Source organism: Podarcis liolepis (assembly GCF_965112155.1).
Source record: "Podarcis liolepis genome assembly, chromosome: 4".
Classification (NCBI taxonomy): Eukaryota; Metazoa; Chordata; class Lepidosauria; order Squamata; family Lacertidae; genus Podarcis; species Podarcis liolepis.
Window position 1 is genome coordinate 73147339 of NC_139558.1, and position 18990 is coordinate 73166328.

Sequence of the window (18990 nt, forward strand, 5' to 3'; positions counted from 1 at the left end):
TAGCATTCCATATGAATTCTAACAGTCTTGATCTTGCATTGAGCATAGAATTAATTTCAGTTTATTTCATTTTAGCATTCTAGGAGAGAATGGATCTTTTAAATAGTTTGAAATCAAGAAGGTTCAGTATATAACAGTTTGCATTCAGAATAATTTGCAGATTTCGCTTTATTCAGAAAGCTATGTTGGGAATTTCCAATTACATAGCAGGGCTTACCTTCCTACTACACTCTGAAGGCACTTCCAGATAGTGAGGGAGGGGGTCATAAGGTACATTTTCCCCACCTGCCAAAGATGATGGTGTGTGGGGGTGTGTGTTAAGTGTAACAGTCCCAAGGAGCAGTTGCATATGTACTCGAGTTTCTTTGGATTAATCAGGAAAAAATTATTCCCTCTGATTACAATCCCATGTGGTTGAGTGCCAGTGAGATTTGATCTAAAACTGGGCTGCTGAGAAAATAGAGGGAGATGTCAGTTTGCTTGAGTGAACTCTGTAGTATACAATATAAAACATTTTCAAAAGACTCCAAAGGGAGAAACTCCATCCTCAAATAGCCAAATGAGGTGAACCTTCAATGGCCTCCAGGACCCTAAAAATATTGAGTGTCACTTGGAAAAAACAAATAAAAAACTAGCGGAAGAGTGAGTTGATCCCCTTTCTGCTTATAATGCCTTGAACTATGCTATAGCTGACTGGAACCCTGTACAGGAGATCTCCTGTCAGGGGGTAAGGATGTGCTGCAACATTTTATTGCCAGCCCCACTTGTTACTTAAAATTCTGAAATGGAGATTTCCTTAGCTGAACAGCAGGACAGCATAATTTGCTGTGATTACAGGAATTCAGTTTTATGCATGGTAATATTTTTATGAAACTTTTAAACTTTGCTAATTTACAATGTGCTTTCCTTTTGTTTAGAGGAAGGAAATGTTGAGGAATGACGTCCAAGTGCATAAGCACACAGACATTTTGGAGGTCCTCAAGGAGAATTCCCTCAACCAGGATAGGTTGTGTAGCTCCAAATAAACCAGGATGTGTTGAATTGAGTGTGTACATTAGGGATAGGCAATGTGGTGCCCTCCAATGTGGTTTTTGGACTACAGATCCCATCATCCCAACATGCTGGCTGGCACTGATGGAAGTTGTAGTCCAACACTGTCTGGCTACCCCTCGTCTACTTTTTCCGTTGTAGACAAGGGCATCTGATGACAAATACATGTTTTTGAAAGGACTGGTGTGATTAAGTGCATACACTCTATGAATCATTAATAAAGGCTGGCAATCATTGAGAAAGGAGGAAAAACATTTTGTGAGGCTGTCGCAAACAAATGATATGAAGCTGCCATTGCATTGTGCCGTTGCACAAGTTTTAAGCTGGAAATGTCTATATCAAATATCTGCCCAACCATGAACTCACTGGTTAACCTTCACTGCTACTCTTAGATAAACGCCATCACCTGTAAATGTGGCTGAGGAAATGTAACTGAAATGCTATGAGCACTTAAAAACTAAGTATTGGAGTTCTTACATATATAGAAGTGGTGCTGATTCTAATTGAAAGTATGCATGCTGACAATTCTGCAGAGATTTGATGCTGAACACGCATTTCTTTTGGCTTAAGAGGCCATGTTTCCTGCAGATGGGCGATAAAGTTTTCAGCCTTTGCTATCGGACTTAGCTAATTCTGCTAACAAAATAACAGTCAGTAGCTTAAACCAGTGTACCATTATAAGAATGTTTGTGTATGTTACAATTGTGTCCCTTTTTACTAAGAAGTCTCCCAATTTTCTAAGCCCTGACCCTGTAACCACTCTCCATGTTTTGCCTTTTGTAGGGAGATCCTAGTGTTACCTTTACAAATGTTATTACCAAATGTAAGTTGCTGTCTCTGTTTCTGAGCCTGTTCAATTTGTAAGTTTCACTGGGATGAACAGCACTTACTCCCAAGTATGTGTGCGTATGTCTGAGTTGAGAACAAAGTATTACTAGCATTGGCTGATGTTCAGTATTCAAGTGAAGTATGCTGGAATTGATAGATTGCCTTAACTAGTCTGTTTTCTTTCAGTATTTTGATGCAACTGCCACTGAAAATTGACCTCCCACTTGACCTCAAACAGTTAAACAACAACAACAATAATGAATCAAAAACCCATTAAGCATGATTTTATCATAAATTTGTTTACATCCACTATGCCTTTCTTGTCCTTGACTGTTCTCCTATTCTAATTCTATTGCATATTCACAAAAATAGTATTCCTGCAAAAAACTGCAGGGTCATTTTTATACCTAAACATTTCACAGCCAACATTTTCTAAACCAACTGCAAAACGAATGAGTGTTCATTAAGCAATTAGCATTTCCTTCCTCTAATCCTCCATGAAACCCTCTGAAAGGTTTGCTGGGAGTTACCAAAAGTTGTGGACCGAGTTGTACAGGGCTGCAGTTGGAGATGAAATTATTTCCCCAAAGCGGGTGGAAGAGTCATGCTCTCATGTGGGGTGGGATTTTCCTGCTGTGTTTGGGGTGATTCATTTCCTCCCACAAAGATGGTGAGTCTCCTCAACCTCCTGGGAGGACTTTTAGAGAAGTGGTAATTATGCAATCTAAGTAAGCGGAAGCACAACAATGATGTGTGTGTGTGTGTGTGATATACTCTATATTTTGGAAAATGCTCTGTCTGTTCTCTAGAGGTTTGGGTGCTTCTTGCCAAACTTCGTATGAGGGTTCCTGAGGTGCAGGCAGTAGTCCTTGTCCATGTTTGGACACCGACCGTTATTTTGAACCAAGATGGTAGACACCAACATCAACCTGGTGTGACTTTGCCCATTTTTTGGCATAGGTTTGGTTGCCTCTCTTGATGCTGTTGCCAGATTTGGCACAAGGGTTCTTGAGGTTGGATGGCAGACTTCAACACTGTTTGGACATGAGGTGTTGTTTCGAATCAACAAAGCAGACTGTGCCCACACTTGGGACGAGGGTTCCTGAGCTAAGGGTCTGTGTTGACATTTGGATGCCAGGCACCATTTTGAATCAAGATGGTGAACCAAAACGTGACATGCATGTGACTGAACCCATTTTTGGGTATACGTTTGGCTGCCACATGAGATATTGTCACTAACCCAGCGCAAGGGCTCCTGAGCTAGGAGTGGCAGTCTTTGTCAGTGTTTGGATGCCTGACATCTTGATTCAAGGTGACAATCCAAAACATGACTTTGGCATAACTTCACCTGTTTTTTGGCACAAGTTTAGTCATCTGTCAATATATTGTCACCAAACTCGGTACAAGCGTTCCTGAGGTTGTTTTTGTGTGTGTTGAGGTTTGGATGGCAGGTACCATTTTGAATCAATATGGTGGACCAATATTTTACTTCAGTGTGATTTCACCCAAATTTTTGTGTGACAGGCCCAAACTCACAAAGTACAGAATCCATTTTAAAATCACAACAGTTTCTGCTTTCTAAAAATTCCCAGGCACTCCCTGCTTCCCTGCTGTGTGTGTGTGTAACATCAGCTTGTGTACTATCATAATAAAGGAGCCGTGCCTTAACTTGTGTGAGAGCTTTCTCACTCTGGTAGGCAATTGCTAAGAGATCCTGATGGCGACATCACTTGGCAAATGTTTTGGATATTATTCAAGATGTGACATCATGCTCCTTTAGGGTTTTCCACATAAAATGAGCACTCCAAAGAAAACACAAAAATTGAGGCTTAATCTAAAATCTATTATTGCATTCTCTAAGGTCTCATTAGCCACCTCCGTTTTTCCTTTCCAGACAGATATTGGTTACAAATAATAATTGTAAACTGTTTCCAACTATTAAAACAACAACAAATTTTAATTAGATAATCCACTACTTCTAAAAGCTTGTATATTTGCTGTCTTTCTTTGCAGTTTTGTACTGATTTGTTTGCAGATGATGCAGCATTCTGTTACATTTAATCAAAACCATTCTCCCTCCCCCCATTCCTAGCCTTTACATTTGATGATTTTTCTGCTGTACTGTCTTTTCTGTGTAGTGATTTGGAGATCTGTACTTGTATTTGGAAAAGTGCGCTCAAAAACCCAGCTTTGGATTTTGACTCTTCAAGTATCAGCATTGCATAAACTTGTGCATGGGCAGAGTGCCTACTATCTTTTTTTATATAAAAAAGCTCCCTCTTTTATTTATGCCCCATGCCCAGCTGTATTTATTTATAATTTTGTATTAATTTAGAACATTTCTTCTGCTGTTAACAAGATCAGCAACGAAGTATTTTTGAATTTTATTCCGTAAATATTTGAGTACTTGGAGAGAGAGCCTGTGAGCTTTCTATAGCAGACGTTAAAGGAAAAAGGTGTAGCAGGAAGGGTGAATGTTGCAAATGGTGCCAGGATACATGAAACATGAGGTTATGCCGGCAAAGAGAGGAAGTATTATCTTGTATGCATCATGTGAGGTTAGAATGGGCTTGACGTTCTCACACCCAGACATTTCCATCTGGAAGCTGTTCTGAGCAATGGGATACAGAGACCATGTTCTCATACTTTTGAGAATCAAGTGTAGCTGTCCGGGGAATAGGAAATGCGACCGTAATATTTTCCTCTTCTCTTTGGGGGATTTTTCTTCTTCTTCTTTTTAGAATTAATTACTGTTTTGAAATGTAGGCCATTTTTTAAAAAATGACAAAAAAGCCATTTTTGTCTCTCCTCATGTGAGTTGGTGAGGAACCATCGTATCTGAATCCATAAAGAGATTTCCTCTATATTTGGTTAGCTTCGTCTCCTGCTGCATATTTTAGACTGCCTTCATTTTCCTTATTGCTTATGTTCTACAGATGAATTTTGCTGCAGTCCTCAAAGCACTGTCAGCTGCTCTGAGCATGCATTGTAAATAATAATAATAATAATAATAATGCAGCAATACAGTACAGTGGTACCTCGGGTTACATATGCTTCAGGTTACATACGCTTCAGGTTACAGACTCCACTAACCCAGAAATAGTACCTCGGGTTAAGAACTTTGCTTCAGGATGAGAACAGAAATCGGGCTCCGGCAGTGCGGCGGCAGTGGGAGGCCCCATTAGTTAAAGTGGTGCTTCAGGTTAAGAACAGTTTCAGGTTAAGAACGGACCTCTGGAACAAATTAAGTACTTAACCCAAGGTACCACTGTATATAGTTGGACTGAATCCACAACATGGTTCCTGCCACAGAATCCTGTTGCAGAGACAGCTGAGCTGGCCCCTGCACCGTGCTATGTAATACAGGCCTAGGTGGGCCTTCACTTTGCTTTTGCAGGGCTCATATAATGTTTTTATGACCCAGGCTGATGCATGACTGCAACAGTCCACAAGACCGTCTTTTACTGTCTACTCAGTCTTTGGAATATTTTTGGTCTGGTTTTCACCCTAGATGCTTCCACTGGCCTCAAAAGAAGGATGCAGCCCTCTATGTATATCACAGATATACTGGTTCCAAATACGCTGCAGTTGATACTGTGTTCTAACTTCTCCGTTTGGGGTCGTGTTGTGTATTACTGTAAATATATGAGTTACTAGGCTTACTAGAATTTGATTCTTAACATATTTAAACTCTTGTACAGTCCTTCTCACTAAGAAACGTTATTGCTGGATTGACATGGGAGGCCATTTCTGTGTCATTGAATTCCCTTTCTACTTCTGTAACATCTGTAGGGCAAAAAGCCTCATTGTTGAAGTAAGTGATGTGTTCTCTTCCTATAACAGCTGCACGGGTGGGACCTATATCATTCAAATGACCCACAAGACAATGATTCCATGGATGTAACTGGAGAGGCAAAACTTACCAACAACATAAAGGTGATTGCCACATCACTAGCATCATGTGTGAATTGGACTTGAAATATAAGTTTTTGTGACTGGAAGGAGACCTTAAAGACTTGTTCGGGTTATATCAACATTTACTACAAATTTATCTCTCTGCCTTTGCACTACCAAAAGAAGGAGAAGAAGATAATTCTCAAGAAAAACCAGAAGAGGCCTTTTCCACAAAGAGGAAGGAAATATGGGAGATGGGGAAGTACAAGGGGGGGGGGGAGAGATACATTTCTAGGATGATATTAAAAGGCTAGCAGGCTCTATTACCGTATTTTTCGCTCTATAAGATGCACCAGACTATAAGACGCACCTAGTTTTTGTAGGAGGAAAACAAGAAAAAAAATATTCTGAATCCCAGAAGCCAGAACAGCAAGAGGGATCATTGCGCAGCGAAAGCAGCGATCCCTCTTGCTGTTCTGGCTTCTGGGATAGCTGCGCAGCCTGCATTCGCTCCATAAGACACACACACATTTCCCCTTACTTTTTAGGAGGGAAAAAGTGAGTCTTATAGAGCAAAAAATACAGTAACTTTACCGCATTATGTCACGAAAGGTCATGCAGTACATACCCCATAACATGTTCTTGATGTGTTCAAATGTTGGATACAAATCAGGAGTATATTTTTTAAAGGTACTTACAAAGCACTAAGATTTTGAAGTCTACTTAGTAGCTTTAAATATGTCCTACCTTTCTTGTTCTTGTTCCAGTAAATTGGTAAACTCATCGCTTTTCTCCATGTACTCTGCATGTTTCCTCTTCTCCTCCTCCAGATCGTATAGGGTTTGCCTGTGAGATTTTTCTACCATTAAGAGCTGTTCCAGCATCCGCCTGTGAGTTTCTTTATGCTTCTCAGCAACTTTGTCAAGCTGAAAAGAATAACACAGTACTGTGATTTCCTTCATTTCTGTAGGGTTTTTTTTTTGTGGGGGGAGAACAGTCATTTTAATTATTGATTTTGCCAGGAAGTAACATTAGTAATATCTATGGGGGGATTAAATTGGTACAGGCCTTATCCTAAAGAATGTATTACTCAGCTTCCATTGTGTTAATTTAGGGATTCTTAAAGGGCAAGAAGATGAGATGAAGAGCACAGGCCTTCAGGTTTCTGTCTGGTTCTGATAAATCCCCCTACCAGCAATATACTCAAGTCAGGACTGACCTTCCTCTATTCCCTCATTTGAGAACCCAGTGAGACTCCCTGTAGGTTGTGCCACCTTACTTTTTAGTTCTTGATCTTACTGATGACACCTGATGCTGGTGAGGTGCATTAGTACTTTCTGATTTGGTTCCCAGTGTGCTTCTGTACGAACATGATTTATTCAAATGTTTTGTCTTATTTGGAAACTTCCCTTCCCCTTTTGGCTCGGTGCTTAATTGATGGAGTGCTCTTTGTCTAGCTGTGATGCATATTAACTTTTTGTTCAGTCTAGGAAGGCAAGAGGCCCAGTTCCATGTAATTATTAGTTTCAGCTTCCCTATGAAGTGATGAAAGTTCTTTGCTGCTTCTGCTGCTGCTGTTATACTAATGAACTGAACAAGAGCCTAATGAAGGGAAATATAAAAACAGAACAGATTTCTCTTATTCTTTAGTATTTTGCCAGAGCTGGAAGCCCTTTGACCAAGATAGTCTAGACTTCATACTTTTGTCAGAAGGTCTGTCTCGGTGGGATTTTTCTGATTTGCAACAGATATTTTGTTGGGTTTTTTTCTCTCTACATACAAAACTACCTTTCTGATAAATTTGTCTGCAATCAGTCATAAATTTGTGAGGCCAGGGTGAATTCTTTTTAAAAAAATCAGGCCAAAGTAGTTGATTATTTTTTATTTATGTTGGCATTTGTACAGCCCTTCAGTGACGCATGTAATTCATGGCCTTCCATGGTAGTTAAGGGCTACAGCGCAAGCACAGTACTGTTTTAAACTTGCTATTGGTGGTTCAGTGCCAGAGAGTTAAAGATAGTTCAAGAGTAGCTGTTTCCCAGGAGAAAGAAGGCAAGGAGAGGATGGTTTTCATAAAACCTAGCTAAATCAATCTTACTTTAGTTGCATGTAACTTGTTGCATTCAACTAGTGACCCCAGGAGGGGATGTGTATCCACATTTGCACCAGAAGCTCAGTTTATATCAGTTATATTAGGATTCAGATGAGAGTCATGATATCAAGGAAGATGTATATCTACAGTCGTGGGTTCAGCAGTCTGCTTAAGTGCACAGATCTCCCCTGCTACTTAAGATGAATGTATAATTTTGAAAGTGCTGTGTTACACATGTTAACTTAAGTTATTCTCATTATCCAGGTAAATGACAACTAATCTGCTATAACTACTCTAAGCTTGTCATGCATAAGGAATAATATGGCAATATGGAAATAAGAACCTAAATGTTTTTTAACCATATCATTCTCCATCTCAGTAAATGTGTTTCTTACTTACTGTATTTAAATATGGCCCTGTTAGACTTACTGTATTTAAATATGGCCCTGTTAGTTCTCATACCACTCCCAGAACATGAGCCTGATTCTTGGGGGTTGGGGTTGGGGGTTGATACCATGAACAAATATTTAAACCACCCATTAAGAGTGCTTTTGTCTTGTCTGGATTGAGCTTCACTTTATTGGCCCTCATCTAGTCCATTGCCATTTCCAGGCTCTGATTTATTACTCCCACTGCCTCACCTGTGCTAGATGAAAAGGAACGCAGGGTGTCATCTGCATACTGATGACACCACACCCAAATCTCAAAATGACCTCACTCCAGTTGCATGTATATGATTAAAGGGGGGGGGGTAAAATAGAACCCCGCAGAGACTCTGAGGCATAAATGTCAAGCAGCAGAGCAAAAATACTCAAGCACCATCTTCTAGAATCAGCACCAAGGCATGAGTGGAGCCACTAGGAAGCAATACCCCAACACTGAACTTGCACAGCCTCTCCAAAAGGGTTGTATGGTCAAGACTATCAAATCTATTGAGAGGTCCAAAAGAACAATGTTGCACTTTCCCATCTCTCTCGCAGCAAATGTCATCTTTCTATGTGTCCAATCTGGTTTCTACACCAAATCCTGCTTTGAAGTCTGACTGAAAAGGATTTAGATAATTAGTTTCATCCAAAATGTGCTTGGAGTTTGCTGGCAATCACCTACATGGTCACCTGTCCCAAGGGAATGTTGGCAATGAGCTGACAGTTGTTCAGGTCTTCTGGGTCCACTGCAGTTTTCTTTAGTAATGGTCATACCTTTTAATGTGGCTGGGAGCACCTATTCTCTCAAAGAGGCATTTGCCATCTTCTGTACTCAGACCCACTAGCTGTAATAAGTGAAGCATGGCAAAGGTTGAACATTCAGGCAGTTAGCCAAGTGCCATGCCCATATTCTGAGTCTTTTATGACCGAAATCCAACAAAATGGAGCCAGATATTGTTCTGGACATCCTTTTTATCTGATCAGCATAAACTGCGGTATCCAAATTGTGGTGGATACAAACAATTTTATCTTCAAATGCTTGCTACCGAGGGATCCTTTACATCTCCTGTCAGACAAAATCATAGGAGCCCCTAAACCACACAAAAGCTCTGCAGGGTTGGCACTGTGAAGAGCAGTGGTGGTAGGAAAATTGCTTACTTGTCACCAAAACTGCCACACAGTGGGCTCAGTAGTGACAAAACAATTCACTACCGGTAAGATGCTGAGGTTTCCCACAGAAATGAAGCTCCCCCGTCTCCCTCTGGCGACATAACTTGACTGTATGTCCTTTAGTCTCTTAGGACAGTTTCATGTGACATCATATCCTGTGCACATATATAGTAAATGTGGCAGTGGTTGGTGGGTCAACACCCACCAGTTGTGGCTTGAGTGAATTGGTCTTTATGAAACGATAGCTTGAGTTGTTGTTGCCAAAGAGAAATGAGCTAAACTGGCAACAAGTGAGATGAAGTTCTTAATGATTTCAAAACCAGGTTGTCTGCCTCTCTTAATACTTCATTATAGGAGTGAAGAAAGCTGCACATATTTGTCCTCTTGGAAATGCGTATGCTTGTCCCAAGTATAGAACTGGAACCAAGACGCACATAGGATAAGCTTGGCAATTCTCAACTGGCAAAGATGTCGCATTGTTGGCAGCATCTTAGGGACTGCTCCTGAGAAACCAGCAATTAGAATAGCAGGGACTGTGAGAGCCAGGCAGTGAGGTACATTGACAGAATTAGTGTGGGGAAGTCACATAGTAATTTGCTTCTTTCTGACACTCCCGCTGTAACTGGTGCTGGTGGCCTTTTCTCTCTTATTTATTTCATAAATATGTAACATTAGAAACAAATAAATGCACACTTTATCTTTTCCAAATTCTATTTAAAGTTACAGTGTTCTGCAAAATGTTCTGCATGGTGTTTATCGGTTTCTTCCGTTTCCAGGGCTCCAGTCAGCATGAGGGATCTGTACCATTTTTTACTATTTTCAGAATGTTTTTCTTTGCCTTTGATATTGCCAAGGAAAATGGCGCTAGAAACTCATTTGCTGCCATGTAACGTTAGGAAGAAAACATTTGTATAATGTATGCAAGCTAGAAGTCCAAATTATGTTTTGGAAATTTGTGGGGAGGCAATACTGTTCCTTCCTTGGATCATTTCCTTTTGTGCTCAGAACTTCTATGACCTAATACCCTACAGTGTTTTGAAAAGGCATTGACCTTTGCACCTGAACTTCAAGAGATTTGGATCATAACTAGAGGGTTAAGGCTTCAAGATCTGGAAACACATTCTAAACTTTTTGTGTGACATTGGTTGCGTATGTGAAATGAACTTTATCGTATGTTTCTTTCTGAAGTCTGGAAAGTGCCCTGTGGAAGAATTCTATTCATGATGTCGTTTATAGTGAGCTGTAATGAGCTGTATACCAGGAGCATGTGTGTTTGAGTGAAGAGGAAAGCATTTAGGAATGCAGATAGATATTGGCTCACATTTTATTACTTTTCATCATTTTCATCATCTATAGTTCTTTAGCAAGCTCCAAATGTAGAGTATCTCCCAATGCTGGATGTTGAAACATCTTTCTAGGGAACTCTACAGTCTAGAGATACAATGGTACCTTGGTTCTTGAACTTAATCCACACTGGGAGTCCGTTTGATTCCCGAAACTGTTTGAAAACCAAGGTGCGGCTTCCGATTGGCTGCAGGAGCTTCCTGCACTCAATTGGAAGCTGCGTCAGACGTTCGGCTTCCGAAAAACGTTCGCAAACTGGAGCACTTACCGTATTTTTCGCCCCATAGGACGCACCGGCCCATAGGACGCACCTAGTTTTGGGGGGAAGAAATAAAGGGGGGGAATTTATTTTCCCCCCCAGGTGCGCTGCGCTAATCCCGAAGCTTGGGGCATGCGGAGCTCAGCGCGCCCCAAGCTTCTGGGTGCCAGAAAGGTCTCCGCTAGCCGTGGGAGAGCCCCGCGGCTCTCCCAGGGCTAGCGGAGCGCTGCGCTAATCCAGAAGCTTGGGGCGCTGAGCTCTGCATGCCCCAAGCTTCGGGATTAGCGCAGCGCTCCGCTAGCCCTGGGAGAGCCGCGGGGTTTCTCCCAGGGCTAGCGGAGACCTTGCCAGCACCCAGAGCTGGGTCTCCCACGGCTAGCGGATAGCTTCCTGAAGCCTGGAGAGCAAGAGAGGTCGGTGCGCACCGACCCCCCTCGCTCTCCAGGCTTCAGCGAAAGCCTGCATTCGCCCCATAGGACGCACACACATTTCCCCTTCATTTTTGGAGGGGGAAAAGTGCGTCTTATAGGGCGAAAAATACGGTACTTCCAGGTTTGCAGCGTTTGACAACTATGCCATTTGAGAACCAAGGTATCACTGTACTAAGCCTGCTTGTTAATATTATTGCTCATCCCAAGAAGTCAGAGGGCTCAGGATGGTTGGTTTAATTCACCTCCTGATTCGTCCCTGGAATCAGCAGGCAAATGATTCAATAAGTTACTGTCCCAAAATAAGTAGTTTGTGTAGACAGAACAGGAGTGGTACTGGTGATGATGATGCACAGATCCAGTGGTACCTCGGGTTAAGTACTTAATTCGTTCTGGAGGTCCGTTCTTAACCTGAAACTATTTTTAACCTGAAGCACCACTTTAGTTAATGGGGCCTCCCACTGCCGCTGCGCCGCTGGAGCACGATTTCTGTTCTCACCCTGAAGCAAAGTTCTTAACCCGAGGTACTATTTCTGGGTTAGCGGAGTCTGTAACCTGAAGCGTATGTAACCTGAAGTGTATGTAACCCGAGGTACCACTGTACATTCTACAATGCATATCAGTGGGTTGACCAACCTACCAACCTCCTTCCCCTGGAAGCATATCCAATCCAAACAAAACACTAAGAAGAAAAGGTATGTTACATCAAGGGACGGAGGAAGAGAAACAAAGCTGTGACAAAAGAGGAAGGGTTTTGGTTAAAATGGGTAAAGCAGGTCTTAAAATGAGGGGAGCAGGTCTTCAGAAGTGTGGCGTAATATATGGATGATTCCTTAGCCCATGATACACCAGTGTGGTGCCTTCAAGCACACTTGTGCCCACAGAAGCCTTCCATGGTGCCCACAGTTTCATCCCCTGCTGAAATTAGGCTTGAAAGAAGCCTGTATTAGCCAGTTGAGGCCTTTACCTCCCAGGCTCGGGGGGGGGGTGATTTCAAGGAGGTTACAGCTGGGCTGGGAAGAGTTGCAGTGCATGTGTTCACAAGGGTTCTTCTGGTTCACAAACAGTCCCCAAAGGTCAGTGATAAGAGTCCACAGTTGTTGGTTTAGGAATCTAACTGCGGGCTTTGGGATTCGTTGACTACTTAGACTTTTTACCATTTGACAATTAGGTTTGCCTTCATCTCGCTTGGAAGTTAAAGGATGCTTTCAAAGCAGAAGTGTGTGTCAGTTTTGTAGTGGAGATTTAAAGGCTGGCATCTTTAAGCTCTGAGCTCACTGTTTGTAGAATTCAACAAAACAATATTTTGCTTTGCTGGCACTTGCCCTTCACTAGTTAAATCAACGAGACTCGTTCCTTTGATTCACTGGGTTGGAGCGCTAATCCCTGCATTCATACATCCTTCTTTAAAACATGCATCATACATACCTCTCCCATGGGCTTTTCATAGATATCCTCCTGCCATAGTGTAGCCTTGGCTTGTATAGCATCTCGCTGAAGTGCTTCAAGGACCTTTTTTGGAGTAACAAAGCCATATTGTGCTTCAAGTAAAGCCAGGTTAATTTTTTCAGCCTTTAAAACTCCTATGACTTCATCCTGCGCCTGAGAAAACACAGTTACTCCAGTGAGATGAATTCTGGATATCAGCTGTTTGCAACAATGGTATTGAATTAATTCCTATTATATTTTTTAAGGTCAGCTTTTCATGCAAGTTGCCTTTACTGCTGCCAGTCCTTTGTCAATTCATCTGGCATGTGAGTGATTGGAAAAGGAAAACTTTGCCTCTTTAAACAGGAACAGGGAACCTGTTGCCCTCCAAATATCATTGGACACTCAACTCTCAACATCTCTGACCATTTGCAGTGCCAAGGGCCACAGGTCCCCATCCTTGTTATAAGACAACAGTAGTAATTTAAAACAATATTTCATCCCTCCCCCCCCTTCACCTTTGCCTACCACATTCTTTGTTCTCTTACCTCTGGCTTCTGTTGCCATCCCCTTATCCCAATCAGTCACTTTCCGTTTTAGTCAATGCCTGTATCTTCCAGATGTTGGCAGTGTGTATGGAAATATGGCAGTTAAAAAAAGGACTGTCAATCAGCAGTAGGAAATGTGGTGTCTCCCAGGTGTTTCTGGAAACAACTCCCATCTCCCCTGTCCTTTGACCATGCTGGTGGAGACAGATGAGAGTTGTAGTCCAATACATGTGGAGGGTACCACATTGGCTATCCTTGGTGGAGATAAGAGGGCAGATGGCAGGCCCCAACATGCACATGTTAGGGTGCGATGGCCAAACAGATAACGTAATGCTTTATAGTCAAACGCGTGCTTTTTCTTACTGGACAAGTTTTGTAAGGAAAAGAACGACTTGAAGGTATTGGCAGCTGTTTTCGGAGTTTCGTGTCACTCATTCCTCCTGGGGGAAGCCAAGGAGCAAGGGTACAAAGTCACCCTTTGTTGTTTTAAGTCAAACCAGAAAACCGTCTGCTACTATTGTTACATATACGTGGTTGTGCACTGAAGCCAGCGAGGTACACATTGCAGAGGATGTGACCTTCCGCAGCATGCATTCCAATAGCATGCAATAATGGCAGCTCTTTAAAACAAGATTAATTGGCCTAGAAGTTGGCAGGGTGACCCGTGTATGTTTGTGATTACCTATATAATACAATACTCCATACACGTGGCCAAGATTTCTTCAAAAATAATTAATGGTATTAAGGATGTTGGATTTCAGGTGTCATGGCTTAGATCCCTCAAAGCCCTTAGAAGAAGCAGGCGCTTTAAATTGGCTGATGTAAGATGCTAATAATAATAAAAAAGGCCTTTTACAGTCATAGCCGGTGGAGACTCTGCTTCTGTATCTTTAGCTGCTTTGACAACACGCAAGCGGAGAGATGGAGTTTATCATTTATTTTGAAAAGAGATAAATGAATAGCCCAGGTGAAGCCAAGCTCCTGAAATCCCCTTTGGCTGTAATGAAATAAATGGCACATAAAAGTGCTTCGCTTGAGCTGGACGGCACTCTTAAAGTAGAAGGAGCCATAGCTCAGTGGTAGAGTGCCATATGGAAAATCCTAAATTTTAATCCCAGTATTTCCAGAGTAAAAACACAAAAACCCAGGAATCAGGTAATGGAGACCTTGAAATCAATCCGAGTAGACAATACATGCTGCCAGTCAGAGTGTACAATACTGGCTGGATGAACAAATAGCATGACGTGGTACAAATCTGCTTCCCATGTTCCTGTGAAGTTGGATGTATAAGTACCTGTATTTCTGAAAAACCCAACATGTTTGATTGCCTTCCCCCCTTTCCATCTCAACAGGTAGCATTTCACACGGTTCTTTCTTTTAGACTGCAGCCCTATAAACACTTACGTGGGAGCAATTCCTATTGAAGTCAGTGAGACTTAATTATGAATAGATATTCAGAGGATTGCTCTGTAAATCACTATGCTACATTATCACTGACTTTTTTTAAAAAAAACAGTCTGATGTCTTATTTGTCACATGTAAATTAATATATTCATGTTGTTTTTACATCAGTGATAGCAACAGAGCTCTCAGAATGAGAAGCAAGAGCTGTGTATTTATAATAAAACGAAAAAATATACTGACTTGTAATTCTCCCTCAAGCACGCTCAGAAGAAATAAAAGATCATCGCGAGAAAGATCTCCCTTTTTGGAATAGTTTCTTTGTTTCTTGTCTGAATCAGGGCTTCTCAGGATAGTGTCTGTTGTTGCTGCAAAGTCCTTTTCTGTTTTTCTCCTTTTCATTTTTACTTTCTCGGTGCCAGGGGTGTCTTCTGTATAAGTGTCACTTGGCATTTTTTGAGAATGTTTTGACTTGGAAGAATGTTCCGTGCTGTTACTTCTGGAACGCATTTCCAAATACCTGGTGAAGATCAAAAACCAATGGTAAAAACCTAAAGTAACACAAAATATAATAGCGTTGTGGATAACGGAATTGTCTTTGGGTCTGGTACATTCTAGGCAAGGTATCTTAACCAAGACACATTTTCAGTCAGGCAAGTAAACAGACCATGAACTTTATCCAGGATACCTTGTAAAAGTAGATGGGATGGTAAGATGGAACTCTCACATTTTCTGTGACGGCTTTTGCAGCCAGTCCTGTTAAATAAAACTGCATCAGAACTGTGAAGATGAGAATTCAATTCGATCTTGAATCTTATCAAAGATTCTAGCAATTTACTTGTATTATGAAGTTGTTATGTTATTACAAAATAAAGTAGTGAAGTACTACACCTGTTTGCATACAGACTACTTCCAGATGACCTGCATATTGAGGGTACATCCTTATTTGTGTGCAAAAAGTTTGCCAAAAGTCTAGGGAACGTTGGTTGCTTATTTGCACATCCAGCCAGATTTGTGGGGAGGTTGTACACAGTGCTATTTTTCCAGAAAAAGAGGTGCCAGAACTCACCATGAAACACCTCCCTCGTTCTCTTAGAATGGCAATGGCGCCCAACTAAGAGGTGCCGGAAACTGAGTTCTAGCGAGTTCTGACTAAAAAAAAAAAGCCCTGGTTATACATTGTTTCAAGAATTTTTTATTCTATATTTCCCATCATTTTTTAACCATAAGAGTGTGTGTGTGTTTGAGTGTTTGAAATGAGTTTGTTGTACAAGAACACTAAATCCATTTGGATTGAATCCAAACCACAAACTATCAATAACTTAGAAGCGCTCATAAATATCTGAAGCACAGAGAATTATATACCCAGTGCATGTGATGTGCATGTCCCCTCAGTACAGTCGGAATTGTCTGTTGAGTTGCCATGTAGATCTGTTTGTGGGATGTGCCTGGGCAGCTGAAGAAATATCTCGGGGTGTACCTGAGGGATGTACCTGAGGATATACCTGCAATGTTGGTGTTACATTACAGGAACCTAACCTAGGAAGCTGCTTTCTACCAAGCCAGACCATCTAGCTCCAACACCAGCTCTCTGGTCTTTCAGAAGCTGTTTTCCCTAGCCCTACCTAGAAACGGCAGAGATTGAATGTGACGGCAACAAGAACATTGTATTACACCTGAAAATGGTTGGTTAAATTGGAGTGGAGCAACATGCTCATTCACCGAGTATATAGCAACTTCTTTTAAAAGAATTGTGAGAAGAAAAGCATTTTTAAAACAACAACTGGGTGAAGTGCGAACTGGTGGTATATTTTGGAAGGAGTGTGATGAAGAAGACATAAGAAAATTTAAAGCGACGTGATGAGATGAATCAACTTAAAACCAGTGAGTGGGGAAAGAGGCAACTTTTCTCTCTCATATCTGGAGTTCTACATTAGCCTGCTCTTATCTTAGAATATTCCCAGCAATATTCACTTATGGACTGTTTTAGAAAGCTAGGATGATGAGCATTGCAGCTATTTCTTAGTACCCTAACCAGAAAACATGGATGGAACGTGGATTTGGAAAAAGTGTTTTCCTCCATACACACACAGCTGGATAAAGTGGTTAGAAGGAACCTGAATTAAATACCATGCTGTTATGTTATTCCATCACAGTGGCAGGTGGTTTGTAATACAGAGGTGTCCCTAATATAACTGTCTGACATGCCAGATGAATAGTTACACACATAATATATTATATTTCAGAGCGAGTGAATACATTTTCTGTGTGTGTTTAAAAAAAGTAAATATAGTTGCCCTTTATGAGTTGTATCTGTGAAGCAGCACATGATAAAATCTTCTGGAACTTTACTTATATATTCTGTCAATCTGGCAACAGTTTGTTTTTGACTTCTTCAAAACTGTATACTGTTTATTATATTCTGTGAAGTTATAACTTTTAACTTTATAAATATTCTTTAAATATAAGAACTTTCTGTGCCTGTTTGGCAGAAATCAGGTACATTTTTTCAAAATAACTGCATTTTTCAAAATAACAGTTCCTGTGGCATTTATAATTGCTCACTGTTGAATCAATTTGATAAAATTCAGCATATTGATAAATTTATATTTATGTATTTTGTCATATTTTTTATATATATGTATATATTTTTAAAAGGACACTTTAAAAAAAAAGTTTTTATTAGTGATTCTGGAAGATTTAAGGCCCTGAATGGGGGATGCCCCATTCTGTAATGGGTCTTTCAGCATAAGTAATTGATTTATGAATCAACACAATCACTCTTTGAAGCATATATTCCATTTCCCTATGGTATGCAACTTTGATTACTGACTCCTCGCTTCAAAATGTTCTGACTCACAAAGAAATTAAGTCTCCTTTTCAGTACCTAAACTTTAAATGCATCCTGTCATATTGGAAAGTTCATCATCCTTTTCAAAAGAAATTCCCTGGTGCTTCTGCCATGATTCCATGTGTAGATGTGGTTTCTGGTACTTCAGGACTTAATTTGAAAGAATGGTTAATACACATGACTCTGGTTTTTAGGATGCTCTGGGTGTGGTAACTTCACATATGATAGCATTAAATGGACATAGAGATGATAAAGGCCTGTTTTATATCAAGACTTATCCCGGCTTTCATTGGTCTTCGTGATTCCTCTCATTGCATTGCTTTTCTCTTTGGCATTATTAATGCTTTGAAGACATGAATGAAAGCTGTGGTGGACATGTTGAAACTCCTCCAAAGGGATGTTTTATATTACACCGAACTTGGATGACTAATGCATCAGGCAGCTGGTTTTGTGGCCTGTTTTGGTTTAGCAGAGGGTGTAAAGTGGTAAGAAACACTGGTGCTTCTATGAAGCAAATAATTGATTCTTTAGAACCTTGGCATTTTATTTTCCTTTTTTTTTTTTTCCTTTTAGCAGACCTCTATTTCTTGGGATTCCTTTGTAGTTCAATATTTTTGATTATTTAGGGGAAGTGCCTTTCAAAACATGCTTCGCATGTTTCTGATTTTATCCTAGCTGCTGACTTAAGTAGTTTGCACCAGGGCTTGATGGAAAAAATTCATCACCTCCTTAACTAATTAGATCTAGATTGGATTAACACAACTTTTCCTTCCAGGTGACTCTTTGTAATCTTCGTGCATAGTTTGATGAACTGTAGTGTAGTCTGAACTTGGAGATATTTGTTTCCTTAAGCTGGTTGTGTTTGGGTTGGCCCATGCTCAGAAGGCTTCTTTTCACCCATTTGCAGTGACCTTGTGCATACTCAGCTATCTCCTTTATTCCCTTGCCTGCTCTCCCCAGTTCCAATTCCCATACTCTCTCTCTCAATGCTACCCTCCTCCCAATCCAGGCTTGGAGCTATCCCCTCCTGAATGCAGCACAGTGTGATAACGGTTGTGGGCATTGCTGTGTCTGTGCAACAAGGAAAGGTTCTGTTTGCTATGGGCATTCACCAACTCCTAGAGCAGTGGTTCTCAACCTTGGGTCCTAAGATGTTTTTGGCCTACAACTCCCATGATCCCTAGCTCACAGGACCAGTGGTCAGGGATGATGGGAGTTGTAGGCCAAAAACATCTGGGGACCCAAGGTTGAGAAAGGCTGTCCTAGAGGTCC

General features: G+C 41.0%; 2 protein-coding genes across 4 annotated transcripts in view; one reads left to right on the forward strand and one right to left on the reverse strand.

Moving 5' to 3' along the window:
* Nucleotides 1-18990, forward strand: part of CMSS1 (cms1 ribosomal small subunit homolog) — a 181379-nt gene that overhangs the window by 63263 nt on the left and 99126 nt on the right. The gene's annotated exons all lie outside the window — the stretch shown is intronic.
* The window catches only part of FILIP1L (filamin A interacting protein 1 like), a 156156-nt gene that overhangs the window by 58827 nt on the left and 78339 nt on the right, over nt 1-18990 (reverse strand). The window contains exons 2-4 of the mRNA XM_083500767.1: nt 15111-15387; nt 12919-13092; nt 6520-6698 (exon numbers count right to left, since the gene is read on the reverse strand). Of these exons, the coding sequence (XP_083356893.1) occupies nt 6520-6698; nt 12919-13092; nt 15111-15377 (620 nt within the window). The 5' untranslated portion in view covers nt 15378-15387. The remainder of the gene's footprint in view (nt 1-6519; nt 6699-12918; nt 13093-15110; nt 15388-18990) is intronic.